Source organism: Taudactylus pleione, unplaced genomic scaffold (assembly GCF_031769625.1).
Source record: "Taudactylus pleione unplaced genomic scaffold, aTauple2 ptg000329l, whole genome shotgun sequence".
Taxonomy (NCBI): domain Eukaryota; kingdom Metazoa; phylum Chordata; class Amphibia; order Anura; family Myobatrachidae; genus Taudactylus; species Taudactylus pleione.
The window spans coordinates 1,722,956-1,750,378 of NW_028284730.1; the positions used below are offsets into that span (position 1 = coordinate 1,722,956).

At 44.4% G+C, this 27,423-nt stretch overlaps 1 protein-coding gene across 1 annotated transcript in view; it reads left to right on the forward strand.

The window, feature by feature from the left end:
- Nucleotides 1–24,698, forward strand: part of SH2D6 (SH2 domain containing 6) — a 48,276-nt gene extending 23,578 nt beyond the window's left edge. The window contains exons 7-14 of the mRNA XM_088443181.1: nucleotides 2,606–2,627; nucleotides 3,178–3,315; nucleotides 4,824–4,852; nucleotides 10,876–10,903; nucleotides 12,145–12,176; nucleotides 20,380–20,463; nucleotides 21,221–21,376; nucleotides 24,222–24,698. Of these exons, the coding sequence (XP_088299307.1) occupies nucleotides 2,606–2,627; nucleotides 3,178–3,315; nucleotides 4,824–4,852; nucleotides 10,876–10,903; nucleotides 12,145–12,176; nucleotides 20,380–20,463; nucleotides 21,221–21,376; nucleotides 24,222–24,344 (612 nt within the window). The 3' untranslated portion in view covers nucleotides 24,345–24,698. The remainder of the gene's footprint in view (nucleotides 1–2,605; nucleotides 2,628–3,177; nucleotides 3,316–4,823; nucleotides 4,853–10,875; nucleotides 10,904–12,144; nucleotides 12,177–20,379; nucleotides 20,464–21,220; nucleotides 21,377–24,221) is intronic.
- Nucleotides 24,699–27,423: the final 2,725 nt, after the last annotated feature.

The window sequence follows — 27,423 nt, forward strand, 5'->3', positions numbered from 1 at the left end:
GCTTCTCCCGATTGCTGATGGGGGGGAGGCTGGCTGGTGATACGCCTGTCCATCACCTCTGTAAGAACCAGAAGCTCTCGCTTGGTGAATGCAGAGGCTCTCATGATGGCAATGGTGTATTTTTAATAAAAATAGTTTTAATAAAGACCAGAAAATAATTTTGATTGGCTAATGTAGTTGGGAAATTAACAGGAATCATTCTATTGGTTAGTGTATGAGTTATGTGTTCGACAGGCCCAAAAATCTATTGTGAGTTATGATAGGCTTGATACAGTGACATGCGTAATTTAAATAAAGAAATGAACCTAGTAAAATATGCGTGGGTTAATACACGGAAAACAAATGGATAATTGGCTCAAACATGTATTTTGGCTAAAGAAAACCATTGTTTAAACCGTACGTATTCTGCGGGTAAACACAAACACGGACAAGAGTAAAGTTTATTGAAATACAAAAAAAAAAAAAATTTACACATGTGAAGAGCAATTAAGCTAATTGATATATTGATTGGCATGATACGATTGAAGGAGGTAGGCAGAATGAACGAGCAGGTAATCGGAATCTGACAGGCCCACTTCCGGTTTGTACTTGTGCGTGCGTTCCCTGCAAGCCACATTGGGGATGTACGCTCGCTATTTGGCTCGCTCGATAGCTAGAGGAGGGGTCGGTAGACTTTGGGGAGGAAGTTTAGTTCCGTTCGAAATTACGTGCGAGCGCTTAAATTAACATATTTCGGCACGTACGCCGAACGTACGAATGGCCACTTGCGTCCGGGTCTGAATCAGGGCCCATGTTCTTGGATACAACTTTGTGGACTGCTCAATGACAACCTCCTTTATCTTACAAATATGCAGGACACTGGCCTGACAGCTGATGAGGAATAGGATAATAACAAGGTCAAATGGGCACTAAACCTAAAATAGAAGTCGCTTTGAATGAAAGATCTGCTGATTCATTACGGATTGATATTGCGATTGCGGCTGCGATTACGCATGCAGGTCTACTGCGAAGATATGTTAATGAATGCTAATGAATGCGATCGCAATGCCGTCGCACAGCCAGCATAGAGACGCCCACTACCGCTATCTCACATCCGTAATACCTTGCAGTCCTGCGTATACATCAGGAACATCGAGTAACATTGGCCCCTCACGCACAATTACAGCAGCCCTGACTCACAAATTGCTAACCTCGTCACACGCAGCGAGTACACAAGCTGTGTATCACCCCCAAACACTCACAGCCTGTCACTCATTCTGCATTGGCTTTGTGTCTGCGTAAGTGATCGCAGTGCGATCGCAAAGCTAACTTATGTATGCGCAGTATGCACCATCAGCTAATCTGCGTACACTGTTGCAGTTGCGATCCGTGATGAATCAGGCCCAATATCCCGCCCACAAGGATTCCGGCGGTCAGAATGCCGACGCCAGAAATCCTGACACTAGTCTGAATACCGGTGCCTGTATCCCCACCACCGGGAACCCGAAGGTAAGTACCGGGGTTAGGGGGAGGGTTAGGATTAGGGGTTAGGGTTAGGCACTAGGGGGAGGGTTATGGTTAGGCACTAAAGAGGGGGTAGGTGTAAGCTGAGGGAAGGGGGAGGTTAGGTTTAGGGATGAGGGGAATGGAAAGACGTGGTCTAGGGATCCTGAGATACTTACAACTTCACACCAATGCAGGGATTTCTGTTTCTGTCAAAAACTATTGCAAACTGTGCAGCCGATGCAAAGCTGAACGCAAGTCGGTTTTGTGGACGTATCTCACATGTTTTTACACTGTTGAGGTGGGGCTGTAGCGCAGTTCAAAATTCAAATAGGGAAGTCACACCAACTGCCAGCTAGTTCCAGACAGAGATGTTTGGCAGCTTTTGAAGTGGCAGTTGGTGTGGCTCCCCAATTTGAATTTTGGACTACGCTGCAGCCCCACCTCTGGAGCTGCCACTGCTAGCAACTATTGGCAGCACTGAGCGGTACGCACGTCAGTGGCATCTCCACTTGCGGGTGAAGGGGCATAACTAGGTAGCAATGATGCGTTCGCTCGTAGACTTACGCAGTGATCTGCCTGATTTCAGACACATCTCTTGCACCAGGGTTAGGGCTGATATAAGTGCACACTAATATTGATGATGGTTGTGACACCCAGCATGTGGATGGGGGCGGACCAGCCGCGGACATGCACACAACTGGGCATATGGGTAAAAGCCTGAATTTAGCTCTGTGCAGGCAATACAGGAGCAGTTACGCAGGACGTGTATTCAACTCTGCCTTGGCCCCTATGTAACCAAATGTAACGTTAATAGCACATCTCTGTAGCAACATAAAGAGATTTAAAAAATCAAATAACCCAAAAAATATTTTTACCTAGTTAATTGTGGGGGACAGAAAAAGTCACAGGCAGATAATTAGACATTAAATATGGTGATTGATGCATACTAATAAAAGTTACATCTTACATATACTGTGCTAAAATCATGCAATATTCATGTGCACTCCACCTACGGGACTACTTCTAATTTTTGATTTTCCATGTGACGTTGAACTACAAGATGACTATTGAAGGTGGCAGGTTGTCTTGATGACGTTGTTTATGTTCTTGTTTTCCTCAGAGTCACAGGCAGCAGAGACCACGTGAGTTACCTAAAAGTCATGATTTTCATTAAGGTAATGGGGGATGAGAAACCATTGGGGGTGGAAAAAGTTTCCAGGGTGCTCTAGCAGATTGCCAAAGGTGAAACTAAGCGTTATATCTCCCTGGTTATAGAGTTTTGTCACTTTGTGGTGGTACTATACAGTTATCTGCAAAAGATGAGCATTACACCTTCATTGTACAATCACCAGCCAGCCACACTGTACACAACACATTGTAATGTGTGACTTTACTTATACTCAACTATTCCCTATTCAACCTGATATTTTGTTCCTTTGTGATATCGCACTCCCTCTGCAACTTATGTCGTTGGTGCCTTTTGCTCCCACCTGCCCTCCGCAACCTCCCACACCCACCCCGTGCTGGCCTGCGGTGCAGATAGATTAGGATATTGATTTAGACATGTCTGGTGAAATCCTCAGATGAGTGTAAGGATCTTGAAGATGTATGAGGTATTGAAAAGCAGAATATTGAGTGTGTAAGTTGTTTTAGAACTGGAATTAACTAACATGTTTCTCTCTTCTGTTGCAGCCACAATGCAGCCCAGACTAAACCCCTCCAAAAAGCCTGCAATGCCTCTCCCCCTTCCTGACCGCAGAGTGTCTCTTCCTTGCTCCGCCATATGTTCACCCCCAGTGTGTTCCAACAAGTTTCCAGGAGGCATGGATGGTGAGAGATCCATGTACCATAGATACAAATATCTTTAGAGAAGCTTGTGGCAGCTTCACCTGAGAATGATTGCCAGCTAGCAGTTGTAGCACAACAGCACCTTGTTTAGTGTAGCCTAGCCTTGCCAATAAACTAAAAGCAGGGCCGGTGCTACCACTAGGCAAACCTAGGTGGTGTCTTAAGGGATAGCATGTAGAGGATGTCACTTGACTTATTCCGTCACTCATTCAGTGTCTTGACTGCCACCCTGACCACAAGCAGCAGGCAGCTATTTATCAGTTAAGCTGCTGCCTGCAGCTCCTCCATCTTTGTAATGGGAAGGGGTGTGGTGTTGGGCTGTGATGTCACAGAACAGCGCCATAGTTGGGGGATGCCTAGGGCACCAAGAAGAACCCTCTTACTGGACCTGACTATAACTAAAGCACGTGGAAAAGGGCCCTAGACTGCACAACCTGAAAATATATATAATGGGAGGTGCTACCTGTTGAGACTATTGTTGCAGACACAAAAAGAAAAAGTACAAGTGCACAACTCCAACATTACTAATTATATATAATAATAAATTTTGCAATAGAATTTTGCAATAAATAAATAGAGGTTTTGGCATAATCATGGCCATGGTTATGGGCCTACCCACCGCCTCCAGGTAACCTCTTAGGCTAGGTCCCTAACATACTGGGGTTGAAATCCAAAGCACAGGACACTCCCAAACCAGCCCAGCTGAGCCAGCCCAGGGCACACACCTGCAGATGCGAACGATATATCTTTGAGATATATTACATTTGCTGTGCTGCAATATATCTGTGAAAGACGTCGTTCACAGATGTATCTTGTGTACACACGAGCAGATGCACTAAATGATATATATCGCCTAGTGTGTACCCAACAAGTCTTGTTTCCATTTAATAATTTAACATGTGGTACTAAACAGAAATAAAGTATATACCTGTCATCTTTACATGAAACAATATCTAATATCTAGTTTATTTGATGAAGAGATGAAAGTAATTGCTCCTGCATCAAATGCACATAACTAAATGCGTATATTTGCCCATTTGCTGAGTTATATGTATCTTTGTGACCGAATCGCCCCATACATACTGTACACTTGGTAGTATTATTTACTAAAGTGCGGGTTTATAGAAGTTAGTATTTGCTCATCTGCCAGTTACTCTGAGACTGAGCTCTCTCTGTTCCACACTACTGTTCATGAGGTATGAAAAATACAATGCTCTAAATAAAAACGTCCAAATCAGGTTATTGCACAGAATGTTAATTCTACATACTTATCAATTATCTGCCACTCTACTTGCTTGTTATCTTAGTTATAGCTTATTTTATAAAATATGACATATATTCTTTAAAGTAAGGATTCACCCAGTTATCATTTATTTACAATCACATATCTGTCCGGCTGTATGACAGACTCATGTAGACCATCTCTATTGTGCCAGTTGTATAGTGTATTTCAGACCATGGCATTTATATGTTTTTCTCCTCCCATGCAGATCTGTACTTAAATTTGCTGGATCCACAGGTAAAATATGACTTCATACGTCACTTACGGGGACATTGGCCCTCATTCAGAGCCGCTCGTTAGCGGCAGTACGCTCGTTCCGAGCGATGTTTGCACATCTGCGCATGCGTACGGTTTTTAGTACGCATGCGCAAACCAGTCAGTGCGGCCAAAAATCGTTTGTACGCTATATAGCGAGTGCCTGCTATTTTGAGTGACAGAATGAGGCGTATGTGGGTGGTAACAGGGGAAGGTGCTTGAAAATGGGGAGTGGAGATCCGAACGCAGGCGTGCTTAAAGGTCAAAACGGGCGTATTATGGGTGTGCATAATTAATACAGCAGCGTCATTGACCACGTCACTGGGTTATTTTATAGCCAGAACTGCTCGCAAATTTGTGGTAGCAAACACCAACCACAAGAATAGCGAGCAGTTCATACGCTGGTCGATGTACTCGATTAATCTAATAAATAGCGGACATGACGTATGGTGCGAGCGGCCAGGGGGCGTTTTTAACAAATAAACGAGCGTATGTTTTGCTCGCTCGTTCAGACTTAGAGGTGTGAACAGACTGCAATTTGCGAACGGATCATTTGAATAGCCACCCCTTGTTTTTGAACGAACGACCGCAAATAGCGAACGGCTCTGAATGAGGGCCATTATTCTGTGTAAGGCAATAAGCACAATTTCTGCTGGCAGTCATTTCAGGGCCAGAATCAGAGGGTGGACGCTGATATTTGCGCAGTTGTCTAATGTTTTTGTGCTGCGCATGTGTCTGAGTGGCGCTGCCCATACGTACCGATGGTTCCGCCAGGGGATGCAAAACGAGTTGTGGCGCAGAGAGAGGCAATTTCGGTGGGCATTCCTGGGAGGTAACAGGGGGTGGCTGCCCAGACGTGGGTGTGTTGTAGGCGTGGCACAGCCAGCAACTTTAATTTTTTTTTTTGCAATTGCCCTGGCACCGGCCGCCATGCTCTAATATTTGATGGTGCGACCATTAGTGCGACTTTTTACATAAAGTGACGGATTAGAGCCGCAGCCGGGGAGCGTCTCTGTACAAATCCCATCAGCTGCTGCATTAGCATAAAGAAGCAGTCACATCGGCATTAGTGTCACCTCGGAATCAGGACCTCAGTTATTACACTTTTTACACTTTGCTACTTCTCATAAATGAAGGGTAATTTATGAGCCAAACAAGTGCCCACATCGTACCCAGCTTTATGTGAAAACAATGGATGGATATGCCACCCAAGCACAAGTTTGGGGTCATTACTTGTACCATCCAATTGTACTATGACCAGTACAAAGCCTCAAAGAACCCCATATGAGATATGACACATGTGATAAGTCAGTCCTTATGTCTCCTCACAATCATCAATCATTTAAGATCTACAGCCATGGCCAAAAGTTGTGAGAATGACACAAGTATTGGTTTTCAAACAGTTTGCTGCTTCAGTGTTTTTACTGAAGTAAAATTACAAGCATTTCATAAGTGTCAAAGGGTTCTATTTATTAACATTATTTTGACTAAAATAAAGTGAAAAACTGTGTTTTCACACCCTTTTCACATTATTTTAGTATTGCCTATAGTTATTACAGGGCAATTGGAGCAGAGGTTCTGATTCAGAGCCGGACGCTCTGACCAGAGCGCTCGCTCTGAATCAGGGCCCTCCTACCTAAACTTGGAGCGGCCTCCTGGCCGCTCACATAGCTGTGGGTGACCACCCACAGCAAATGCGAGCGGCCAAAAAGATAGTCGCGATGGTCAAGACCATCGCGACCATCGGGCTTGCGACGAGACCCTGCGGTAGGGTCTCGGTGACCGCAAGCCCTGGAGTGATTTTGGCTCTATCAGAGTGATGTCAGTGGGGCCGGACCCAGACTGTAGGTGTTTCCATGGGAACGCCTCCGTCTGGCAGCCACGCCCCCGGCACGCCCACCAAAGGGGGCGTGCTGTCAATCAACATCGACAGCACGCCCCTTTTGGTGCGAGACCCATAACGACGGCTACCCCGTCGTTATTCGGGTCTCGCGCATGCGCACTAGGGCACCATTGACCCGCTTGCGAGCGCTCAGGCCCAGAATTTGTAAAATTCTACTCCAACCCCGAAGTATCACTTATTTTTAGTAATCAGATCGCATTTCCCATAATTGTAATGGGAAATGTGATCCGACCAAAGTTACTAAAAATAATTGTAAAAAAATGTCGGGGAAAGACATGTGATAATAATGCCACCTGGAGGTGGCGTTATCCAGGGTCTCCCCCAGTTACCGGCCTCCTACTCTGCTCTAACGGGGTGAGCAGAGCCGGGAGTCGGTCCCAGTAATCAGCTGTGTGGTCTAAACAGACCGCAAGCTGATTACTGTAAAAGAAAGAAAAAAAAAATTGTCAAAAATTTTTTGTACTTACCTGACTCCAGGGACCGGTGATCGGGCCTCCGGTGATGTCTCCCCTCCGGTCAGCTGGTCTCCCATAGTGCACTGCGGCCCGGTCAACAGGTGATCGGGTCCCAGTGCAGTATGGGAGACTGGAGGCATGGAGGACATCACCGGAGGCCCGGATCATGCAGGTAAGTGTAATTAAGGGAGGGGGGGAGGGGCTTAGTGCCGGGGGAGGGGGTAGCAGCAGCGGCCAGTAGGCGCATGCGCGAGCACTTTGTCACAGTATTTTTTGCGAAAATACCGTGACTAGTGGGCGGAGGGGATTAGCAGGGACAGAGCTTTATTGCAAGCTCTGTCCCTGAAAGGGATTTGTAGTAAATCCCTGTGATATTGCCTGAATTGACAATGCAAATTCAGTCGATAATATCACACTACAATCTGCATTCAATATGCGGATTGTAGTAAATAGAGCCCAAAGGCTTTTATTGACAATTACATTAAGTTTATTTATGTTATTTATTATTTATTACCAGTTATTTATATAGCGCACACATATTCCGCAGCGCTTTACAGAGAATATTCGGTCATTCACATCCGGCCCTGCCCCAGTGGATCTTACAATCTATATTCCCTACCACATGCTCACACACATACACACTAGGGGTACTTTTTTGTTAGGAGCCAATTAACCTACCAGTATATTTTTTTGGAGTGTGGGAGGAAACCGGAGCACCCAGAGGAAACCCACGTAAGCACAGGGAGAATGTACAAACTCCACACAGTTAGGGCCGTAGTGGGTATCGAACCAACGACCTCAATGCTGTTAGGCAGTAACGCTAACCATTACACCATCTGTGCTGGCCAATTACATTAAGTTTATGCAAAGAGTCAATATTTGCAGTGTTGATCCTTCTTTAACAAGACCTCTGCAATTCGCCCTGGCATGACAGAGGACTGATGGTAGCGCTCACATTTCCTTCTCTGGACAAGTGTTTTTCCAGATGCCCCAAACAATCTGAAAGGGGATTCATCAGAGAAATTAACTTTACCCCAGTCCTCAGCAGTCCAATTCCTGTACCTTTTGAAGAAAATCAGTCTGTCCCTGATGTTTTCCTGGAGATAAGTGGCTTCTTTGCTGCACTTCTTGACATCAGGCCATCATCCAAAAGTCTTCGTCCTGTGTCATGCCAACAGTAAAGCATCCTGAGACCATTTATGTGTGGGGTTGCTTCTCAGCCAAGGGAGTGGGCTCACTCACAATTTTGCCTAAGAACACAACCATGAATAAAGAATGGTACCAAAACATCCTCCAATAGCAACTTCTCCCAACCATCCAAGAACAATTTGGTGATGAACAATGCCTTTTCCAGCATGATGGAGCACCTTGGCATAAGGCAAAAGTGATAACGAAGTGGCTTGGGGAACAAAACATTTAAATTTTGGGTCCATGGCCAGGAAACTCCCAAGACCTTAATACCATTGAGAACTTGTGGTAAATCCTCAAGAGGCGGGTGGACAAACAAAAACCCACAAATTCTGACAAACTCCAAGCATTGATTAGGCAAGAATGGGCGGCCATCAGTCAGTATGTGGCCCAGAAGTTGATTGACAGCATGCCAGGGCGAATTGCAGAGGTCTTGAAAAAGAAGGGTCAACACTACAAATATTGACTCTGCATAAACTTAATGTATTTGTCAATAAAATACTTTTACACTTATAAAATGCTTGTAATTTTACTTCAGTATACCATAGTAACATCTGACAAAAAGGTCTAAAAACACTGAAGCAGCAAACTTTGTGAAAACCAATACTTCTGTCATTCCACATAGTATTTTAAGAGGAAACTAGAACTGTTTAAATTAATAAAATTAAGAAAGAAGTGGCCCTAAAGTGGTAGTAATGCAGTAGTATAGTGGTAGTGATGCTGTAGTATAGTGATAGTAAAGCAGTAGTATAGTGGTAGTAAAGCAGTAGTATAGTGATAGTAAAGCAGTAGTATAGTGATAGTAAAGCAGTAGTATAGTGATAGTAAAGCAGTAGTATAGTGGTAGAAATGCTGTAGTATAGTGGTAGTAAAGCAGTAGTACAGTGGTAGTAAAGCAGTAGTATAGTGATAGTAAAGCAGTAGTATAGTGGTAGTGATGCTGTAGTATAGTGGTAGTAAAGCAGTAGTATAGTGGTAGTAAAGCAGTAGTATAGTGATAGTAAAGCAGTAGTATAGTGGTAGTAATGCAGTAGTATAGTGGTAGTGATGCTGTAGTATAGTGGTAGTAAAGCAGTAGTATAGTGATAGTAAAGCAGTAATATAGTGGTAGTGATGCTGTAGTATAGTGGTAGTAAAGCAGTAGTATAGTGGTAGAAATGCTGTAGTATAGTGGTAGTAAAGCAGTAGTATAGTGGTAGTGATGCTGTAGTATAGTGGTAGTAAAGCAGTAGTATAGTGGTAGAAATGCTGTAGTATAGTGGTAGTAAAGCAGTAGTATAGTGGTAGAAATGCTGAAGTATAGTGGTAGTAAAGCAGTAGTGTAGTGGTAGTGATGCTGTAGTATAGTGGTAGTAATGCTGTAGTAAAGTGTAGATGGACACTTTCCCCCATGTGGTTAGTTCCAAGGACCGTGTAGTGGGTGTACACTCTGAAATCCGTTATGTGGACAAATATATACACTTACACGCATAGAGAAGCATTGTGGGCAGGACCTGTGCTACCATTAGGCGGCTGCCTAGGGGCGCCGGCCACTGGAGGGCACTGCTGAGTCCACAAAACAGGATGTCTCTTTCAGTCCCAGACAGGTTGGTTTAGTGTGTGTGGGTGTGGTTTTATTGAGTGCTGACAGGGTTAGTGTATGTGTGTGTCGGTTTAATGAGTGATGGCAGGGTGAGTGTGTGTGTATGTGGAGGGTAAAGGGTACTGACATATATTGGAGAACCGATGTGTAGCATAAATATATTGGGGCATGGATGGTTGGCATAATGCATTGGAGACACAGCTATATGGCATATAAAGAATTTGGGGCACATGTGTGACATATGTACTAGGGGCATTGTTTGGTATAATTCATGGCTATGTGGCATATAATTACTTTCTTGCACAACAGTGTGGCATATGTAATGGGGGCAAAAATGTGTGACATATTATGTATTGGGGCAGACGTGTGGCATATTATGTATTGGGGTATAAATGTGTGGCATATGGAGCAGGGTCGGTGGGTGAAATGTTGCCTAGGGCGCCCCGACAACATGCACCGGTCCTGATTGTGGGTCCTCACTTTTTTTTGCATTTCATATATGACCTTTATTGATTCTAAATTTGTTGATAAATTATATGCACCTTGGTAATGTTGCTTGTGTTTGTACCTTTGCTTATTTAATCAAGTATTAATATCATTCATTCACTTTCCTGCCCCTCACCTCACTATTGTCACTGTATTATGCTAGATATCTTTATCCATTCAGTAATACCTAAGTAGAAATGTAAAAATAACAAATGTAGAATTTTACATCAGGAAATATTGCCTTTTTGTACCTACATGTTACTGCTCCCTCCCACTATTGGGATAGCTGCAGAGGTTACTGTACCTCATGTTAGGAGATTATCTAAGAGAGGCAGTTGTACATCTGCATTGTTCACAATAAGCCTGTTTGCACTTCTCTTTCCCCCTACAGTCCAGAACAAACAATGACACTGCTACAGGTAAGCGCACACAATCCACATTTGGACTTTAAAGGTTGTATAGTGAGAATTCCCTGGACCAGAGTTAGGAAATGCAGCCACAGGTTATGTAAAGCTGGGTACACATTGGAAAGATATATCTGCAGGTGATGGTTGTTCATACACACTAAACAATCATCACTGCTTCTGGCCGCAGGTCCTGCTTGCTTTGGGTCGTGTTGCGACTCCCTCCCTGCCGACCTCTGCAGCAACATGACGGCCGATTGGCTGACTGCCCATACACACAGCCTTCGGCTGTGCTTTGATTTGTCTGTGAATGACATCTGCTCACAGACATATCGTCTGTACACACTGGCCGACGTGCACACAATATATTGGACGTTCAATTGAACGGCCTATATGTCGGCCAATGTGTACCCAGCATAAGTCTGCTCTAGCTAGACACTAACCAGCATCATTGTTCATCTGAACTGAAAGTTTGAAAATAGTTGAGAAAGTGTACAGTGGAATAGGTCAACATATAGAAGCAGATTGTATATGAGAATACTACTAATAATAAGTGGTTAGTAAAAACCAGGTGGCCAGAAAATTGGACTCCAAAAGATAAAAAAAAAGTAAATAGTTGCATCTGAGATGGTGCACTTGTAAAGTATCCACACTCCAATTTAGTCATTCTTGGCCAACCAATCACTATTATGCTGTCTGGGACTGAAGTTTTAAATTAATATTTTTTATACTTTGACTAGGGTCAGAGCATTGTTTGAATTTATTATCCATCTCCTGTACATCCATGAGCGGTAATAGAATAACCTGCAGCCATTCAGATTGTCACAATTCTCACAGCAGCACAGAGTATTTGAGCCATCCTTGTGGGAACTGATCTTGTGGGAGGACGTGACTAGCCCCTTGTATGATTGTGTTACTGAGGCCAGGCTGCGTGTGACAGGGTTATAATATGTCATAATATGAGGAGAGGAATAGAGGGAAAGACTGAGAGTGATGGTAGCAGATAAAGCTGTATTCCTCAGCAGCACCTAGTAGGGATGTACCATTCCTGTCATAATGAGGATTGTAATAATGATAATGAAGGTTGTGTTGTCAAATACTCCTCTCTATAAATGTTTCTTTTTCACTCCTGTGAGCAACATACTGTATAAAACTGTATAATTATTTAATCCCTTCCATTTCATTTTTTTATTTAAAAAAATACATTTTGTCAGACTACATGTATCTGAATGACATGAACTCGTGCTTTCCTACAGGCAGAGAAGATAAATCCAGGAATCCATCAATGGTGAGTGTGTGCATGTGATGAATATAATATTGTTATTTATGTGTGAGCTTAATCTGTAGCACTTCACTTACACAGTATAATAAATACCAGTGCCAGAGCAGATATGCTAATTAGCAAAAACATGAACTTACATCCAATAGTTGTTGTTATAGTGTGAAACGCTTTCTATGGAATAAGTGCAGTGCATATCATGGCCATATGGTGGCGCTGTTACTATTTTCGAATGTGGAGCGATCTCTTGCTGGCCTCTTATGGACACTATAGCTGCAATACTGTGTCACTTCCGTATGGTTAGGGGAAGCCTGCTTCAGACTGATCTCTTGCACCCAGCATGGGGTGGTGCAAGTGCTGATAATGATGATGATGGTTGCGGCCGCAGAGGGAAAAACAGTGGGCAGAGCAGCTTCCCGCTGGTAGCTGCATGGATCTTCACATTAGCATAGGGTAGTAAAATGGGCTTCTGCAGCATTAGGCAAACACAGTCACTTTGCGCTCCTCTATGCTCTCGGTAGAGAAGATGTGCGCTGTGCACAAGTGTAGATGTCACATCAAGTCCAACCTACCACCATTTTATATTGACCCCTTTTAATTACAATATAATGTTCTGTTTTGTTTTTTTCAAAAATACTGTTCATGAGAGTGGGGTCATCTGGACCATGAAATAATGTTAACAAAATCTGGAACTTAATCTGAAATGAATTTAATAGAATTCAGATACTTATTCATCCACATGAACATAATGGGTGGAAGATGGAGTTTCTGTGGAACTTGGTACAGGAATTATGCACACTGTGTAAAACAATAGTGTTTTACCTACAGATGTATCTAGAATACTCTGTAATCATTGAGCTTTGTGGTAAATGTGTGATACCACACTTAAAGTGATGATACGAGTGGGTGCAAGTTGTAGTTACCTCTCTTATAGATCAACCTTCTGACTTCTTTGTTTGGCAACAAATTCCAACTCAGACTACGCCCCAGCAGAGAGGAAAGGTTTCTAACCACAGACACAGTGAATGCACAACCAGGCTAGCATGCACAAAAATAGAATATTTAATTTAACTGACCCTAGGTGAAAACTGGAATAGGACAGCAAGATGGTTGTAATAAATTAAGGATATTTGCATGTGCATTAAGGACCTGATTTAGACCTGCTCGCTAGATGCGTTCGCACACTAGATGCGTATGCAAATTTCAGCAAGGCAGGCGATTGCACGGTAAGGCATTAACACGCCAACTATGTCTTAGTGTGTGATCGCCCACCAGCCTATTCATGAGACACCCACTTGCACACGTCATCTCCAGGAAGTGTATGAAACCATCGGTACATTGAGTACCATCGGATGCGATCGCAGCGCTTGTGGCTGACATACCCTACTGCAAGCAATGAGAGTGATTCAGTGTAATTTTCAACCGAGACGTGTACTATGACGCTGCCTCTTAATTATGCACGCCTCTGAAACGTGCCCAGTCCCTGTCACACCCACAAACGGCTTCTCCTGTCACTCAATCTGCCGAGCTGTCTATGCGCAGCGAGCGAACGCTTCCTGGTCGCTCGCACTGGTTCGCGCACGTGCATTGCGATGCGTACGCATGAGCAGAATGCAAACAATCGACTGGCTGCGTGCGAATGCATCCTAGTGAGCGGGTCTGAATCAGGTCCTAAGTTCACAATAAATTAAATACAGCCTCATTACTGGTAGCATTATCACTAACTAGCTGTAGTAACAGGCCAGCACAGGTGGAAGTCGATGATCTGTCTCTCCGTAGGCAGCCGGCTCCCTCCCTTAGTGGGCGGCACTCTGGTGATCTCTGCCACTTGGACACCAGCTCCTTTGTGCTGTGCCACACCTCCTGCACAGGAACCACCTCTAGGGACCTGTACTGAGCCAGCTGTCCTGTTCTCTTCAGTGACTGCCCTCTGGTATTCTCGTCACAGTGCTGCAGCCTCCTCAGATGACAGGGAGCTCCACCGATCTCCGCACATAGCGGAACCCTGAACTGCAGGTGTACGGCGATTTGTCATGGGTCTCCCCAGGTGGCAGCTGCCCTCTTTACTGCAGGCTATGGACTCCTCTCACTGCTCACAGCAAATGATTTTCTTCAGGACATAGGGCTGAAAATAATTTAGACTTGCAGAGAGCAGTGAAGGGGACCCCTCCCCGTGAAGCCCCGCCCACAGCCTCCTGACGACCGATTGTGATGATCCTTAGCCTAAAACCTCCCTGGGAAAATTACCTACACAATGGTGAAAACCACATCATAAAAGACTCTCTAAATGACGTGAATGATGGTAATTCAGGCCTTCGTGTGTTCGTTGGGGTCCTTAAAGTATATACACAACTAGGAGTAAGATAGCAACGTTGCTGCGCTGATATGTATATGATATGAGGTGCATGCTATTTGAATGCCATGCTGATGTGTTACACAAAGTTTATGCACGATTCTATTGTGCTCAGAAATGGTGCAGCAGGGTGGCGGGCAATCTTGGGTGGTACCTGAGAAGTGGTCAGGGAGTGAACTAAAACAATTATGTTCCATGGGCGTGTTATGGGAGTGGAGGAAGGTCAGGCTTGCCTACCCTCCCGATTTGGCTGGGAGCCTCCCGAAAATTGGGTGCAGCTCTGGCCCCCCGGAAAGGCAGGCAAGCCTCCCGGCAGCCACCGATCCCCCCAGCTGCGAAGGGGGCTGGTGACGCAATTCACACTGAATCGCGTCATTTTGGTCCGCCCCCAGCTCCACAATGCCTGTATTATCGGCATTGTGCAGCGGGGGCGGGGCCAAAATAATACAATCGTGTGGTCCCACCCTGACACGCCCACAAATGCTCATCATCCACCCAGCCACGCCCCTTCGTCCTGCCGATCTGGCTGCTCCCTCCCAGAAGGAGCAGCCAGAAAGTCGGCAAGTATGAGGAAGGTACATCCTAGCTAAGCTCTAAATCCCAGTGTAAAATTATGACTGCCCTGTATTTTGAGGGCTACATGCAAAGCAGCCAGTATTTCCCTGCATGCAAAACAAAATTTACATTTGCACTCCTAGCATCTCACATAGGGGTCTATTCATCATCACTTAATTTATACAAAAGCAGAAGAAAATTAACACTTCCCATACTTTTGTATAAATTAAGTGTCAAGGCCATTCATCAAGTTCTGGAAAAGCATTTTTTTCGTAACTTGATGGTGTTACTGTATGCCATACACTGATATAGCGTTCAGTACCCGATAATCTACACAGGCAGCCATTTACACAGCAGCCTGTGAAGATTTACAAAGCAGCCACTGTAGCCAGGATATCCTTCCTTGCTGTGATTAACTCCGGGAGAGCTCCGGGGCACCGCAGCGCTGTGACAAGCTCACCTGCTCACTATCCTCCTCCTGTCCAGGCTCCATGGCGCCGCTCCGGGGAGGGAGAGGAGACAGGTGAGTGGAAGTGGGGGGGGGGGGTCAAGGAGACCGGGGAAAGGTTATGGCACACATCAACAGGGCGAGGAAAGAGGACATCAGAAGGGTGGTAATGGAGCGGACATCGGAGAGCGGGACACAGCAGCAAGGGGAGAGATGACACAGAGGACATGGGGGTTACACACAGCAGTGGGGTTACCGGGGGCCACAGACAACGGCAGTGGGAAATCCATAGGGACACAGCAGGTGTAGGAGGAAAAGTATCACTTTTCCGAAAAGCTGACCCCGCAAAAAGATACTTTAGACAGTGAGGCATGATGAACAGTTTTTTAAACTCGCACAAAGTTTAAAACATAATTATGTAATTATTAATGATGAATAGACCCCATAGTGGCCTGATCAGGAAAAAACGTATGAAGAGTTGTATGTTTTTTGCTATGCATACTCCTCATTTGTCCACTTGGGGGTCTCATTCAGACCCGAGCTTTGTGGTAAATGTGTGTTCCCACACTTAGGGCCTCATTCAGACCCGCTCGCGAGCGGGCTGATGTTGGGCTCTGCGCACACTCAGCGGCCGCACTGCGCGTGCGCAAGCCCCGGAGCAAGAGAGAAGCTCTCTCGCTCCGGGACTCACTACAAAAGGGGCGGCTGTCGATGGTGATCGACAACTCGCACCGTTTTGTAGGCGGGGCGGGGGGGGTGGCTACACAAATGGAGGCGTTCCCGGCAGAACGCCTGCCATTTGGGGGCTGTCCCACTGACATCACGAGTGATGTCAGTGGTGAGTTTCTGGCTCTAATAGAGCCAAAAGCTCACTGGGGCTTGCGGCAGACAAGACCCTACCACAAGGGTCTCGTCGCAAGCTCCGATGGTCGCGATGGTCTTGACCATCGCGACCATCAACCTGGCTGCTCGCTAAAGATGTGGGTGGTCACCCACAGCCTAGCGAGCGGCCAGGAGGCCGGCTCAGAAAATAGATGCGGCCGTCCTCATTCAGAGCGAGCGCTTGCATTTTGCGAGTGCCTCTAAATGAGGTCCTTGGTTTGCTACTAGCCATCATCATTATCAGTGCACACTTGAACCTGCCTTATATCAACACAGACGGTTTTTACCACACATGAAACCCTGCACAGGCTCTGCAAACAGCTGTTTCTTTAACTCTGCAGCAGCTCCAACTTTTCCAAGTTCACATCTGCTCCTTGTAGCTTGATTTTCTCCTTAGTCTAAATGAGGCCCAAAGTAAAGTTGTCCTCTGTCTGGATTATGTATATTCCGTCTTCTTATTATCTTGCCATACTTTGAACTTCTGTGATCACTGTTACTTGGCCTGATCCAAAAAGAATCATCATATACAGTGCTAAAATACTAACTGTCTTTACAGCTACATAATTATTATTATTATTGTTAATTTAGCACCTACATACACCCATCAGCGAAATACATTCAGTACCCCGACACAGGGAAAGCCAGCGCTTAGAATACCGGCGCCAAAATCCTGACAACTGTCAGAATCCCGGCGCCGGCATCCTGACTGCCGGAATCCCGGAGGTAAGTAGTGGGGTTGCGGGGAGGTTTAGGGTTAGGCACTAGGAGGGGAGGGTTAAGTTCAGGCATCGGGGAGAGGATTAGGGTAGGAAAAATGTGGGTTTTCTAACAGTGTCGGGATGCCGGCATGGGCATTTTGACTGCCGGGGTCCCGAGCGCCGGCATCCTGTACCATCGCCCATCAGCCGAAGCATAATTGTGTAGGTCCTCCTTGTGCCGCCAAAACAGCTCTGACCTGTCGAGCCATGGACTCCACAAGACCTCTGTTATCTGGCACCAAGACGTCAGCAGTCCTGTAAGTTGCGAGGTGGGGCCTCCATGGCCATGACTTGTTTTTCCAGTGCCTCCCACAGATGTTCCATTGGATTGTGATCTGGGGAATTTGGAGGCCAAATCAACACCATTAACTCTTTGCCATGTTCCTCAAACCATGAAGGAGTATACTTGGTCTGCAACAATGTTTAGGTACATGGAACGTGTCAAAGTGTCCACATAAATGCCAGGACCCAAAGTTTCCCAGTAGAATATTGTCCAGAACATCACATTGCCTTTATCGGCTTGTCTTCTTCCTATAGTGCATCCTGGTGCCATCTTTTCCACAGGTAAATAACACATACGCATCCGGCACGTCCACATGATGTAAATGAACACGTGATTCATCAGACCATATCACCTTCTTCCATTGCTCCATGGTCCAGTTCTGATGCTCACATGCCCATTGTAGTCTCATTCGCTGGTGGACAGGAGTCAGCCTGGGCACTCTGATCGGTCTGTGGCTACACATCAAGCTGTAATGCACTGTGTGTTCTAACACCTTTCTATCATAAACAGCATTAACTTTCAGCAATTTGTTCTACATTAGCTCTTTTGTGGGCTTGGCTAGCCTTCACTCTACATGTGCATCAATGAGCCTTGGGCGCCTATGACCCTGTCGCCGGTTCACTAGTTGCCCTTCCTTGGACCACTTTTGGTAGGTTATAACCACTGACTGTTCTCTAGCTGGCTAATATATCCCACCCCTTTACAGGTGACATTGTAACAAGAAAATCAATGTTATTCACTTCACCTGTCACTTGTTTTAATGTTATGACTGATGAGTATTAAGGAGTGCTGTACAGAAGCTGACTGACTGTCATTTGGGAGCAAAGTAGAAAAAAATGATTTACTTTGCACCTTGGCAAAACCATATTGCATTGCAGCTGGGGCAGATGTAAAATGTGAAGAGAGATTTAGGTTTGAGAGAGCCGTGTTCAAACTCAGTTTTAAATTGCAGTGTAAAAATAAAGCTGTCCAGTATTTCTGGCCTACATGCAAAATCCACCAGTATTTACCCTGCATGGTCAAAATGTATTTGCAACCCATGCAGTGCAACGAGGTTTGTCCAGACCAGTCATAAAGTTCCTCTTTTTTGCTTTGCTCCCAACTCAGAATCAGCCCCAAAATGTTTAACTATCAATCAAATCAGTCCCTACCCAAATGGAGCTTGCAATCTAAATTCTCTACCACACTAACACCCACTGGGGTCCTTTTTTGTCAGCAACCAATTAACCTACTAGTATATTTTTGGGCTCTGGTGGGGAGCTGGAGTATCTGGTGTAAACCAACATGAACAGTGGTCAGAATTAAAACCATGGCTTCAGTGCTGTGAGAGCTGTTCCTAACCACTATGCCATGAGTGCTGCTGTAGCATAGTTACTATTATCTCTCAAATTCTGTGACCACCAACATTTGATTTCAAAGCTGATATTTTGTGGAAGTCTTTAATTACTCTATGACTTATCTACAATACAATCACAATGTAACCAAACAATGTCCAACTTATCTGGCACGCAGACTTGTTAAGAATAAAAAGACAGAACATTATTATTATGTTTAATATGATGAAGAAAGTCACAATGCATAAAGCATGATATAATAAATAGCAAACAGTTTCATAAACTAAAAAAGGTAAATTTCATATTTTCATGGAATCTGTGCCAGTGGAGTGGCGAGAAGGTGGACAAATCCTCAGAAAACTAACAACCTTTTACATTTTTCATGAGAATTAAAAACATTTTGTCACCCCACCTCCCCTTTCTTGTGAGCTCTCAATAGAAATACATTTCTAGGTAGAACTTTGAATGTCTTAAGGGGCCTATCCATTACACGACTTTGTGAACAATCCAACCAAAACCAGGAGGTTTTAGTCGCATTGTTTACAAAGTCATGTAATGGAGAGTCGGCAAGGACCAGCGATGCGCGTGCACACTGGGTCCTTGCCAACCCCGACTATCTACTGAACATGCCCGTCAACCTGACGACACTCATCAGGTTCAGCATGTTCAGCGATAGGAGGTCAGACTCCTGCACTGAATGACATTCAGTGAATTCCGTTCAGTGCGGGCACCTCGGCGACCTGAAGGTCTGAACGCTAGACTTCAGTCTTTCAGGTCGCCTAGTGGATAGGCCCCTTTAGAAATAAATGCTATCAGGCTGAGATGGGATCGGTTTCTTTTTGGATCTCCTTTCCCTTGTTTTATTTTATTGCAGATTTTTTTGGGGGGTGTGCCTGTCATGTTTAGACCACTTTGAATAATATCTGCCATTCTTGTTTTTGTCTTTTGATGGAAATATTTTTCTGTATTTATATTGTATTATTTGTATATTACTACCCTTAATGGGTCTTCATTCTATTTACTATTTACTTTGTTTTCTGATGTATGTGTGCTATATTATTGCTCTGATGAATAGAATAAATGTTTTTTTTAAAAAGCAATAAATGTTATATCACTATGTAACCTTGCAAGCTAATATTTATATTTGACAGTTGATGTAGCTCATTCTCTGGGTTATGAATATACATAGCGTTGTTTTGACATATGGCTTATAAAATAATTTTCTTTGATGAATATATGCTTATCTTATCTGTAGTTCCCATACAATATATTATTTACACAACCCATCTATGTGACAAGAATCAGCCTTTTTAGATGACACCAGACTTCACCTAATATAAACAGTCTATGGGTCTTTGAAGGAGATTTTATTGTCACAGTTAACACAATGAATTACTTGCACCAGGCTGTCACATCTTTCAAACACCTCACATCTGTGGGAGAAAGTAGTCATACTGTATATGTATGCTATTTTAAAACTCTTGACTCTGCCTTAATCATGACATTGTGCAATAAGAATACTGTATTCATTTATGTATATTAGCAAACTAGATTGAAAGCCGTCTCCCTTTGCCAATGTTTTGCTGTATTGTTAAATAGGATATGGAAGTGATGGGCAAATCTTGGTATGGAGGAGAGATGGAGCGCCGAGAAGCCGAGAGAGCTCTGAGAAAACTCAATAAGGTAAGGATTAATGATTAGGAACTTAATAAAAAGTGACTGTAACCCCACCATGAGATTGCTTCCATGGGCTCACACAATTTTTTGCCATAGACCCACATATGTTCTTTAATAACTCCACCTATTTCCTGTTACACAGATCAGTCACTGGCCAACAGCTGGGTGCCCAGAGTTATCACAGAAGACACTACGAGTTATGATATACCGACTCGCTCTAGTGCCACAAGCTTATTGCTAACTACCCTTCTTGCATTAAACACATCTAGGCATTCAACCACTTTGACAAAACAATCTTTGCTTTGATTATTATATACATTGGATGCTGATACAAAATATTGCTTCTTCTTGTATTTGCTTTTATAGATCTTCTCCCCTATCTTGCTTTATGTTTTTCTCCTACTTCTGTGTACCTTTGTGCAATTAGTTCTGTTTGCCTATGTATCTATTCCTTTGCCATAACTCCCCAACCATTATATACGATCCTTTCCTGAAAACATAATCTGTTCGTAAAACATTTCCTATCACTGAACTCATGCTACTGTCCTATCTCCTGCCATAGCTGGAAATGTCTGAGGATTTGCAGCCAAACTAGCTCTGCATTAGGTGATGGATTTTATCACTGGTGCCACAAATACCCAATAATTGCAGTGATAAACCCAGCAATAACCTTGTCCCACCTTCATTCACTATCACATCCTCCAGGTCAGGTTTCCGACCTTCTATAGCCTTCCCTGATCACTTCTGTATGTGATATCTGTAGGACGGCTGCTTCTTGGTGCGTGTGAATACGGCGCATAGTAACCTGCAGCCGTATACCCTGGCTGTGCTCAACAATGGACATATTTACAACATCCCCATACGAGCGGTGGGCAATCGTGGATTTTCGTTGGGGAAGGAGGGCAAGCGGAATGAGGAGGTAAGTGACCAGAGGGGTGTGTGCGCCATAATCACAGGGGTAGACCAGCTGTCTCAATCGGCCTCCTGATAGGCACAATCATACCTATACAGATAAAATTGCTGTGAACGTTTTGAAGGAATGGTAGTGAAACTTAGGTTAGGTTATTACCCGCCAGGTAGTATGGCAATACATGTTCCAGTTCTGCAATAGGTCAGTTGTGCCATAGAAAATTAGTCTGAGCAGACACTATGGGCCTGATTCAGAGGCGAGCGCTCGCTCTGAATCAGGGCGGATTTTTATTTAAAAAAAAACACCTCCAGCGGCCTGGCGATGGTCGCGATTATCGCGACCATCGGGCTTGCGACGAGACCCTTGTGTTAGGGTCTCGGCTCCCGCAAGCCCGAGTGAACTTCCTGCTCTAATAGAGCAGGAAGTTCACTACAGACATCACGAATGATGTCAGTAGAGCCGCTCACAAATGGCAGGTGTTCCTTCGGGAACGCCTCCGTTTGTCCAGCCACCCCCCCCTCCCCGCCTACAAAACGGGGCGAACTGTCGATCAACATCGACAGCCGCCCCGTTTTGTAGCGAGCCCCGGAGCGAGTGAAGTTCTCACTTGCTCCGGGGCACGCGCATTGCGCACATCGCGCGTGCACACTGGCCGACCATCGACTCGCTTGCAAGTTCTATGTGCTCGTGAGCGGGTCTGAATCAGGCCCTAAGTCTCATTTACAAAGTGCCCTTGGTTTTGTACTGATTCCCCTAGAGGGTCTGACCTGTTCATATCTAGGTGCATGGAACCTCTCCGCTCACAGTAGATACCGCAAAAAACTAGACGTGTGCCTAGGTTTTGTGGATAGTTACAAAATCTGAAAAGACAACTGTGCAAAAGTGTAAATATCAAATTAGTAGCCCAGCCTCCTACAACTGGAGAACCTACTAGTTTTCTCCTAAGATCCCGGTTAGTTTTGCCTTATTTACTGGGCAAAGGGCCTGATTCAGAGCCGCTCGCTGCTGGCAAGTGCTCGCTCTGAATCAGGGCGTGTTTTTTTTTTTTCTCCAGGCTGCTCGCAAAGCTGTGGGTGACCACCCAGAGCTTGTGTGAGCGGCCTGGCGATGGTCACGATTATCACGACCATCGGGTTTGCGACGATACCCTGTGGTAGGGTCTCGGCTCCCACAAGCCCGAGTGGACTTCCTGCTCTAATAGAGCAGGAAGTCCACTACTGACATCACTAGTGATGTCAGTAGGTCCGCCCTCAAACGCCAGGCGTTCCTTTGGGAACGCCTGCGTTTGCCAAACCACCCCCCCTCCCCGCCTACAGAACGGGGCGAGCTGTCACTCACCAACGACAGCTGCCCCGTCTTGTAGCGAGCCCCACAGCGACTGGAGCTCAGTTGCTCGTCGGGGCTCGCGCATGCGCACGCCGGACACGGCGTATGGCAAGACCATAAACATCAAATGCGGCCCAAAGTGCATCGAGAAAGTCTACACCAAAGTACAACTGGATGGCATCACCTTGAAAGTAAAGGACGAGACCCAATATCTGCCAGCTAAGCAAGTCTTTTTGAAGAAACCTCTAATAACTCTCCCTATGTGCAACCTTTTCGCAGAATCAGATTTTGTTTTTCCACTGCTCAGTATAACTGGGGCCACCACTGCGCCTACTACACCTTCACTGCACCAAACTGCTGCCATCAGCTAATGCAAACACCGCCATCTTGCACAGCAAACCCATGAGCTTTAGCAGAAGTTTTGTCACACTAGCGCATATTTAGAGTCACACTACACATTGCCCATGCTTTGTAAATGAGTCCAAAAATGTTGGTTGCTTTGAGTATGTTACAGAATTTAGGTCTCAGCCCTCACCCATGTTATTTACTTCTCCTGCATGTCTCACTGTGTGAGGACACTTCCCAACAGTTCATAGGAATTTGCTAGTACCTGCCTGTGTGGCAGATGGTTGTATAACACCTATTACTGTATGTTACATAAACCGATTATGTAACAGTTCAGATCTCATATATAATAACTTACTTTACCTTGTTGTATGTTTTATCATTTTCATCATTTACTGAACACAGCTTCCCAATATGTAGCTGTACACAACACACACACTATATATGCCATAATTAGATCTGTACACAACGCACACTATATATGCCATAATTAGATCTGTACACAACACACACACTATATATGCCATAATTAGATCTGTACACAACACAAACACTATATATGCCATAATTAGATCTGTACACAACACACACACTATATATGCCATAATTAGATCTGTACACAACACACACTATATATGCCATAATTAGATCTGTACACAACACACACACTATATATGCCATAATTAGATCTGTACACAACACACACACTATATATGCCATAATTAGATCTGTCCACAACACACACACTATATATGCCATAATTAGATCTGTACACAACACACACACTATATATGCCATAATTAGATCTGTACACAACACACACACTATATATGCCATAATTAGATCTGTACACAACACACACACTATATATGCCATAATTAGATCTGTACACAACACACACACTATATATGCCATAATTAGATCTGTACAAAACACACACACTATATATGCCATAATTAGACCTGTACAAAACACACACACTATTTATGCCATAATTAGATCTGTACACAACACACACACTATATATGCCATAATTAGATGAACATCTTGTCTTAATTTTTCTGTTCTACATCCTAACATCAAAATTTGTACTTCTATTGTTTCTCCACTGAGTTTCCTCGTCACCTGTTTCATAATCTGTTGCCTTCTAATCACTTGTAATGCCGGATCATATTTTCCCTAGGTGTTCCCTAGTGTTGCCCATCTGATTGAGCATTACAAGTGCGAACAGTTGAACCTGATGAATCGCCAAACATCGGAAAGAGAATCTACTGCTCTGCTGTACCCAGCTTTCTGTGAGACGTAATACATGTATGCACTCTGTGTTCTGTTACCATCATCATAGAAGGACGACTCTACATAACCATAGCTCATATAATAATACGGCCTCATTCTTTCAACAGCAGTGATAGTGGCTGAAGAGACAATAATCAAGATATATGTGTGTGTGTGTGTGTGTGTATATGGGTATATGTAATACATATACCACTCTTGGGTGAGCAGTCGCACTGTGAGATACGCACGCCTTGGTGTGGTTTCAACCACCCAGGTCTGTATATCAGAGCGCGACCGCACACTCAAGAGTGGTTTATCTATTACTAGGATGTAGTCAGCATCCCGGCACACACAATGCCGGAGGTCAGAATCCTGGCACCGGAATCCCGACAGCAGTCAGAATGACAGTATTGGGGATAGTGGGAGGGTTAGGCTGCAGGAGGGGAGGATAAGGAATAGGCTGTGGGGGGAAGGTGGTGGACGGTTAGGGTTAGGCTGCAGGAGGGGTGGGTAATGGGTAGGGTTAGGGGAAGGGTTAGAATACTTACCTGCATGCACCGTGATTTCCACCATTGGGATTCCGCAGCCTCGATTCTCGCCATCCAGCATTTTCAGCGCCGAGATCGCTTACCCAACCCATATTACATACATGATTGGACACACTAGGTAACATGACTATGCATTATTTTTTACGATGACCGCACACCTCACTCCTAATCTACTTCCTTCTGTTATCTGAACCTCTTCACAAAGACACAGCTGTATCACTCCACAAGTGTAAACAATAACATCTATCACAGAGACACTGCTCACAGAAAAAACAGCACATCACTGCCTCACTGACAGACATACACATCACTGCCTCACTGACAGACATGCACATTTCTGACAGAAAAGAAATGTCAAAATGATTAAATAATTTAAAGGACCTGACATCAGTCCTCACCAAAGAACTTGAACAGGACTTACCTGTGCACCCTCTTCAGAACCCTGCACAGCGAACAGTGAGTAGACATGCCAGCCCTGATCCTGAAGAGGCATTTAGCACTTCCTGCCAGTACAATTCACGTTTTCTTTCCAAAATTAACCACTCTTAAAGTAACAGTAGTCATTAACATTCAACTGTTTAAACAGCCTATTCTGAATGTTCAACTGTTTTATTCACTTACACTGTTATCCAATTAAATGTTTATTCATTAAAAAAAAAATATTCGGAACAATTTTTATCTCGATTCTGTATCACCCTTCATCATCTCAACGTAGAACTATTTTGTCACATTGGGGTAGATGTATGATAGCGGCACTTAACGTGCCGCTATAACGCTTCCTGCCTCGCCTCTTTACCGAGGTGAAGCAGGAAGCACTACCGATAAGATGTACGAACATCTCATCGGCCGGAGAAGGGGAGCGTTAACTCCCCCCTCTGGAGCTACCCGCAAGAGACCACAGTGCATCAGCCTAGAGCTGATGCCCTGTGTCTCTGTCCTGGCCGGCTCCACTGAGCATGCTCAGGATCTCACAAGTATCGCGAGATCCCCGCGTGCCGCCTAGAGCCGGCAGCCACTGCAACAGGGACAGCGCTGTCCCTGCTGTAGGGATAGGCTAGTGCCAGGCTGTAGCTGTCGATAACGACAGCTACAGCCGGCCAATCGGTCAGGCGATCTGACCGTTCGTACATGGCCAAGGCTATCGGCGCTGCTATCTTGTAGATAGCAGCGCCGATAATGACTGAGGTGCATAGCGCCCCTGTCATTTACCGCCCAAACCCCCGATCATACTTCGGGGAGAAGCGGTATCAGTGCACATAACGCGCGTTGATACCGCTTCTGGGCTTCATACATCTCCCCCAATGGGTTATTTTATAAGATAGATATACCACTTTTGGGTCTGCAGTCGCGCTGATATACACACGCCTTGTGTGGTTGAACGTACGTACAGTACATTATATAATAGGTATAACGCTTTCACTGCACAGTCTATAGCAGAGGTTCCCAAATGCAGTCCTCAAGGAACCCCAACAGTTCATGTTTTAGAGGTATCCATAGTTGAGCACAGGTGGTTAAATCAAATTGACTGAGGTTTCAATTAAATCACCTGTGGTCAAGCATGGATATCCTTAAAACCTGAACTATTAGGGTACCTTGAGGACCGCGTTTGAGAACCTCTGGTCTATAGTCTATTTTCTTGCAAGCCTTGAAGTTTTTAGGGCTTGCTTTAGAGACTTCAATTCCTCTTTAGTCCACATGATGGCATGACTATCTCACACTCAGCCTGCTTGCGGGTTAGATTTATTAGTGCAAATAATTAGGAGAAATTGGATAATTAATTTATTAAGTGCATCCAAATTCAAATATAAGTAGATTTCCTTCAGAAGAACTGGGGCAGGGTGCATAAGACAGAACCTTATTGCACTTTTAGTAATTGCTAATCAACAGAATGGAGATTATCTCAATGTGAACCTGGTGGATAAATGTCTTGTTTGACCACGTAGCTGATTGCAAGCACAAGTGACTAATAAATGTAAACTACTATAATCTGTAAAATAATAATAATAATATTTAAGATTTGCTTGTACAGACTAAAATAAATGTATTCCCAGCAAATACAGTCAGGTGCATAAATATTGGGACATTGACAGAATTTTCAGATTTTGGCCTCTATTCATCACCACAATGGCTTTGAAATGAAACAAACAAGATGTGCTTTACCTGCAGACTTTCAGATTTAATTTGAGGGTAATTACATCCAAATCAGGTGAACGGTGTAGGAATTACAACGGTTTCTATATGTGCCTCCCACTTTTTAAGGGGCCAAAAGTAATGGGACTGTCAACTCAAAAGTTATTTCATGGACAGGTGTGGGCTATTCCCTCATTATTTCATTATCAATTAAGCAGGTAAAAGGTCTGGAGTTGATTCTAGGTGTGACATTTGCATTTGGAATCAGTTGCTGTCGACTCTCGTTATGAGATCCAAAGAACAGTCACTATCAGTGAAGCAAGCCATCACTAGGCTGAAAAATCAAAACAAACCCATCAGAGAGATAGCAAAAACATTAATCAACTGTTTGGAACATTCTTAAAAAGAAATAACGCACCGGAGAGCTCAGCA